The 5,714-nt window shown below is 39.6% G+C and overlaps 1 protein-coding gene and 1 long non-coding RNA gene across 2 annotated transcripts; both read left to right on the top strand.

The window, feature by feature from the left end:
- The first annotated feature begins 303 nt into the window (after positions 1-303).
- On the top strand, positions 304-2,190 carry LOC145953171 (uncharacterized). Its single transcript, XM_083066952.1, has 2 exons — positions 304-1,194; positions 1,280-2,190. Exons 1-2 carry the CDS (start codon positions 1,021-1,023, stop codon positions 1,568-1,570), a joined length of 465 nt encoding a protein of 154 aa, XP_082923078.1. The 5' UTR covers positions 304-1,020; the 3' UTR covers positions 1,571-2,190.
- Positions 2,191-2,196: 6 nt separating this feature from the next.
- On the top strand, positions 2,197-3,789 carry LOC145953172 (uncharacterized). Its single transcript, XR_014430724.1, has 3 exons — positions 2,197-2,996; positions 3,076-3,148; positions 3,229-3,789. It is a non-coding gene; the product is annotated as an uncharacterized LOC145953172 (long non-coding RNA).
- The last annotated feature ends 1,925 nt before the right edge of the window (positions 3,790-5,714 follow it).

The following is a 5,714-nucleotide window of genomic DNA, read 5'->3' as shown; positions in this document are numbered from 1 at the left end:
TATGTCCCATAGACTTTGGGAACCCAACAGGGTCTTCATCTGTAAACACCAATTATCATAATTGGTTTTCTTTGACAATTGTGCACTAGTGTAAAAAGAGGCTTTTACGTCACCTAAATGACGTCGGAACAACGCACCACCGACGTTATAAAAATGCGGTGGCAGAATGGTAAATAATGGGAACTAATTTACGTCGGACAAAGGGGGGACCGACGTAAATTATCCCATTAACGTCGGAGCTCTCACCGTCCGACGTAAATTTACGTCGGACGGTGAGAGCTCCGACGTTAATGGGATAATTTACGTCGGTCCCCCCTTTGTCCGACGTAAATTTACGTCCCACCAACCCTCACCCGACGTAAATATGCCCCTAAAATCAAACACCCGCTCCCCTTTTCATTCCCGCACTCCCTGTTTACAAAACTAATAATCTCTTTTCTCTCAATCTCTAAGTCTCTCAGTGCGTTTGTTTCTACATTGGACGTTTGTAACTCCCTATTTATTCATCTGGAATGGGCCGTTCTGCTTGTGTATTATTTGTGTATTATTTGTTTTTTTATTAGTTATTTTGTTGCTATATTGTTATTATCTTTTTTACTTTATTTGTCTATTCAGTTAATTCATTGTTTTTATAATGAAAGTTTAATTTTTTCAGGATTATGGAGGATTCTGGGTCTGGCAGTGGAAGGAGGGAAGGTAGATCTGTCACCCGATTGTCTGGGTTGACAGCTGGACGCATTGCCAAGGAGAGGACACCGGTTGAGGTGGATCCTCGTTCTGGCAAGGCATCAGGCCCAAATGCTGCCAAGTTTAAGAGCTATTTGGGAGTCCTAGCTCGACGACATGTTTCTATTATCATTCTATCATGGGATGATGTTCAGGAGGTTGACAAGAACCTCATGTGGCAAGATATTCAGGTATATACTTTCACATCCCTTGAATATTATATAACTTAAATACATTATTTATTAATTGTTGTTATTTTCATAGCAAAATTTTGACATTCCCAACACTGAGGTCATGAGGAGGAAGATGTTATCTGCCCTGGCCACCAGGTGGAGAGACTTCAAGACTTTCTTGACACGGGAGTATGTATTTGGAGAGCGACAAAATGAGACTCCCTGTCTAAAGTACCAGATCACTGATGAGGAGTGGATGCAATTTCGTGCCACTCGATTGGACCCTTCGTGGCAGGTTAGTTATTGATAACTCTTACATTGACACAAATACTTAAGGTATATTTTAATTAATCTCATTTTCTTTTTTTGTATTATTGCAGGCTAAAAGAATAGCTGCCCAAGAACGACAGGCCAAGAATGATGCACCCCATCTATTGTCAAGAGGGGGATATGAAAGAAAAAAAAAGGAAATGAAGAAGGCTAGGGCAGAGGCAGCAGGAGTTGAGTCTGCTGACCGTGTGGAGTCACCTCCCCGCCATGAGATGTGGATAGCAGCCCGAACAAAATCAGATGGGCAAATGACTTCTGAGTCTGCAAGGGTCGTTGCTGATAAAATAGTAAGTAAAAATATACAAACTAAGACTCTTCATTTCAACTTATTTAATTCATAAGTGTAGTTTAGGGTATACTTATTGTTAATATGTTGTAGGAGGGTTTAGTTGAGTAGAGCACCCAGGGCTCATTTGTTTCCGATGGTCGGAATGATATCCTCACAACGGCCATAGGAAGGCCAGAGCATGGAGGCCGTGTGCGTGGTGTTGGTGGTTCTTGGAGCCACCGAGATTTCTTTGGTGCCCGATCATCGAGGAGCACTGTTGACTCTTGCAATCAAGAGGTTATGCAGAGAATGGAGCAGAGATTGGAGATGCAGTTTGAAGAGAAATTGAAGAATATTCAAAAAGAGTTTGAACAAAAGTTTGAACTTTTGGCTCGTTCTCAGCAACAGACTGCAGTTGCTCATGATGGTGTTTGAGTCAGCACTAAAGGGAGTTGTGCTGCTCTAGATCCCTCACCGGATCAGGCTCACACTGATGTACCAAACCAGTGTGAGTTATATGTTGAGGATGACCCCCCACGGTTAGTGGCTATTGGCCGAGTATTTGAGGGTGGCTCAACCATCCATGGTGTCCCTCTACAGCCAGACTGGACACGGGTTGTGGTTGACCAAGTTCAAGATGCTGCTGCTCCAGTGCCTTTGCCCAATACAGAGGTTCAACTAGTGGGGCAGGCAACCGACACATTCTTGGCTTGGCCAAAACGTTTGGTCATGCCACTTTTAGCACAGGCAAAGGTAATTATATTATTGCTCTTTTATATTCTTATAATTCTATTATTGTTTAACTAATTGTGATTATTTCTTTAGGATTTTATCAATCGTGGTAAGGAGGTCATGAGAGAACCTCATGTTGATGATGCTAATATCGCAGCAGCTGAGGATGATCCCATATCTAAGCTTCTAATCATATTACCACGATTAAATAAGAAGTCAATTCAATTGCAGTGGGACATTAGAGTTTTTGGAGTTGATAGCGCTGCTGTTCCACTATACATATCTATGCCTGATGCATTAGAGATTGTTGGGGGAAACTCCATGTTAAATATTTCTATCATACAGCTATGGGCCATGTAAGTCATATTTTCTTTTGAGTCTAAATTTACAATAATTACATTTAACTTATAATAATTATTTGTGTTAGGTACATGGACAAATTGAGTGTGGAGCATGCACAAGCAGAAGTATATGGATTTATTGAGCCTCAATCCATCCAAAAATCAGAAAACACTCAGGTCCAAATCCAGCAATATATGCAAACATGGATGAGTGACTCAAGAAGAGATATATACATGGCTCCATACATTGACGGGTTAGTTTTTTAATTGGTTTTTTAATCATGGTAATTTTATAACTAATTTGTTTGTCATACAATGTAAGTCTCATTGACAGTTAATGGTAATCATTCCTAAGGAATACACCGTGGTGTGGTTTTGTTCACTACATCGAAAACCAAGCCACGAAATTAAATGCCAATTACAAGGGTAATTAAATTTTTTCATTATGTTTTAAAACTGTAATTATATATATTGGCTAACATTTGTTTTTATTTCAATTAATTAGAATCGTGTCTGGAGTTAATATTTTAAGTGGAAGAGCCAGATCATCAAAGTCATTGCATTTCATATACCCTAAGGTTAGCAAATTAATTCATATAGTCAATAATATTTAAATTTATTGACTTTGGAAATAATAGTTATTTGTTTCTCATTTTAGTGTAATAGGCAACAAGACTCGTTTGAATGTGGCTATTACATCATGTATTGGATGAGAGCCATAGTTTCTGCGGGTAATATTGATTCTTGGGCGCAGATAATTCATATCAAAATTTATTTAAGTATATTTACCTTTAGGATAATTAACATTGTATATTAATGACACTTAAATTAATGTTTCAGGTATTTCAAGATCCATCTCCATTGCTCGAAGATGAGATGCTCAAGATAAGAGAACAATGGGCAACTTTTTTTCTTCAAAGTATATCATAGTTAGATTTCTAAGTTTAGTTAGTTAGATATTATGTTTATAGTTTGATAGTTAGTTAGTTTAGTTAGTTAGATAGCATTGACAAACATATGTTTTATAGCTTTTTTAGAATAATAGGATTTACATTGTCATAATTTATGCTTTTTAAGATTTATATATTATTTTCTTTTTGTCATTCAATTTTGAAATATAATTTGAATTTCTATTCTGGACTGCCTGGTTTAGATTTGGTATTCTGGACTATATATATGCAGGTGTTGGGTATATCAAAAATTTATAAACGTTTTAAAAAAAAACCCATAAATTTACGTCGGACATGGCTTGTCCAACGTAAATTTACGTCGGCCCTTGCAATGGCCGACGTAAATTTACAAAGCCTCAAAAAGGCGTCATGCCAATACTCGAGTGATAACTGTTATTATAAGTGAACTCTACCAATGGTAACACCTCCCAGCTACCTAGATGATCCAACACACAAGATCTCAAGAGATCCTCTAATGACTAAATTGTCCTCTCCGACTGACCATCTATTTGTGGATGATAAGCGGAGCTCAACCTCAACCTCGTCCCCAAAGCCTGATGTAGAGTCTGCCAACCTGGAAGTAAACCTTGGATCTCTGTCAGAGATAGTACTAGAAGGAACTCCATGCAATCGTACTATCTCTCTAATATACAACTGTGCAAGCTTCTCCAAGGACCACCTCTTGACAGGAAGAAAGTGCGCATATTTTGTCAACCTATCAACAATCACCCAAATAGAGTCACTGTTTCTAGTTGTCCTAGACAACCCAACCATAAAGTCCTTAGTGACACTATCATACTTCCACTCGAGATCTCCATCAACACGAAGCTCAAAACCAGCTGCCCTCTCGGTACCAAGCAACCCCAAAATCCTCAACAACTCTAGATCCTATAATTGCTTAGTTCCCATCTGCTTCAAGAACTCATTAGTTATGGTGATCATACAACAACTAATGTGATCCTGAACAACCTCCACCTCTAATCTCAAATCTCTGAACTGCTCAATCAGTTCTAACTCCCTAATCATCATAGCCGACATGTGAATGGATTTCCTACTCAATGCATCTGCTACTACATTCGCCTTCCCAGGATGATACATCAACTGGAAATTGAAGTCGTTTAGGAATTCCATCCACCTCCTCTGTCTCATATTCAGCTCCTTCTGATCAAACAAGTACTTCAAACTCTTGTGATCACTGAATATGCTGAATCTCGCTCCATACAGATAGTGTCTTCATGACTTCAAGGCAAAAACCACAACTGCAAGCTCCAAATCATGAGTAGGATAATTCCTTTCATGAGTCTTAAATTGCCTCGAAGCGTATGCCACTACTCTCCTTCCCTACATCAACACACAACCTAACCCCTGGTGAGAAGCATCACAGAACACATCAAAATGCTCACCAGTGTCAAGTAACACCAAAACTGGAGAAGTAGTCAACCGTCTCTTTAACTCCTGAAAACTCTGCTCACAAGCATCCGTCCAAACAAAAGGCTGATCTTTTCGGGTCAGTTGAGTCAAAGGCATTACTATTCGAGAAAAACCCTCAATGAATCTCCGATAGTAACCCGCCAACCCAACAAAACTCCTAATCTCCATAGCAGTCCTCGGACGCTCCCACTGAATCACAGCCTCCACCTTAGCTGGATCCACTGCAATCCCCTCTGTTGATATCACATGCCCCAAAAATTTTACCTCGGACAACCAAAACTCACACTTGGACAATTTGGCATACAACTGTCTCTCCCTCAACACCTCCAAAACCAACCTCAGATGCTCACGGTGATCCTCCAAGGATCTAGAATACACCAAAATATCATCAATAAAGACCACCACAAACCTGTCCAAGAATGACCTGAAAATCCTGTTCATGTAATCCATGAACATCGCTGGAGCGTTAGTGACACCAAAAGGAATCACTACATACTCATAGTGACCATACCTAGTCCTGAAAGCAGTCTTTGGTATATCACTCTCCTTCACCCTGATCTGATGGTATCCGGATCTCAAATCAGTCTTTGAAAACATAGAAGCTCCCCTCAATTGATCCATCAAATCATCAATCCTCGGAAGCGGATACTTATTCTTTATCGTTAACTTATTCAGTTCCCGATAATCAACACACAAACGGGCCCCACCATCCTTCTTCTTCACTAATAGTATCGGGGCACCCCAAGGAGAAACACTGGGCCTC

The sequence above is a fragment of the Cajanus cajan genome, chromosome 11 (genome assembly GCF_000230855.2).
Source record: "Cajanus cajan strain Asha chromosome 11, NIPB_CcT2T_4, whole genome shotgun sequence".
Classification (NCBI taxonomy): Eukaryota; Viridiplantae; Streptophyta; class Magnoliopsida; order Fabales; family Fabaceae; genus Cajanus; species Cajanus cajan.
The sequence above is the reverse complement of the archived record's forward strand: the minus strand, read 5'-3'. Positions and strand labels throughout refer to the sequence as shown.

Bases quoted from the DNA above. Each gene is read 5' to 3' on its own strand.
- LOC145953171 (XM_083066952.1), top strand. From the start codon at position 1,021: ATGAGGAGGAAGATGTTATCTGCCCTGGCCACCAGGTGGAGAGACTTC. The intron at 1,195-1,279 runs GTTAGTTATTGA...GTATTATTGCAG, and splicing joins GATTGGACCCTTCGTGGCAG to GCTAAAAGAATAGCTGCCCA.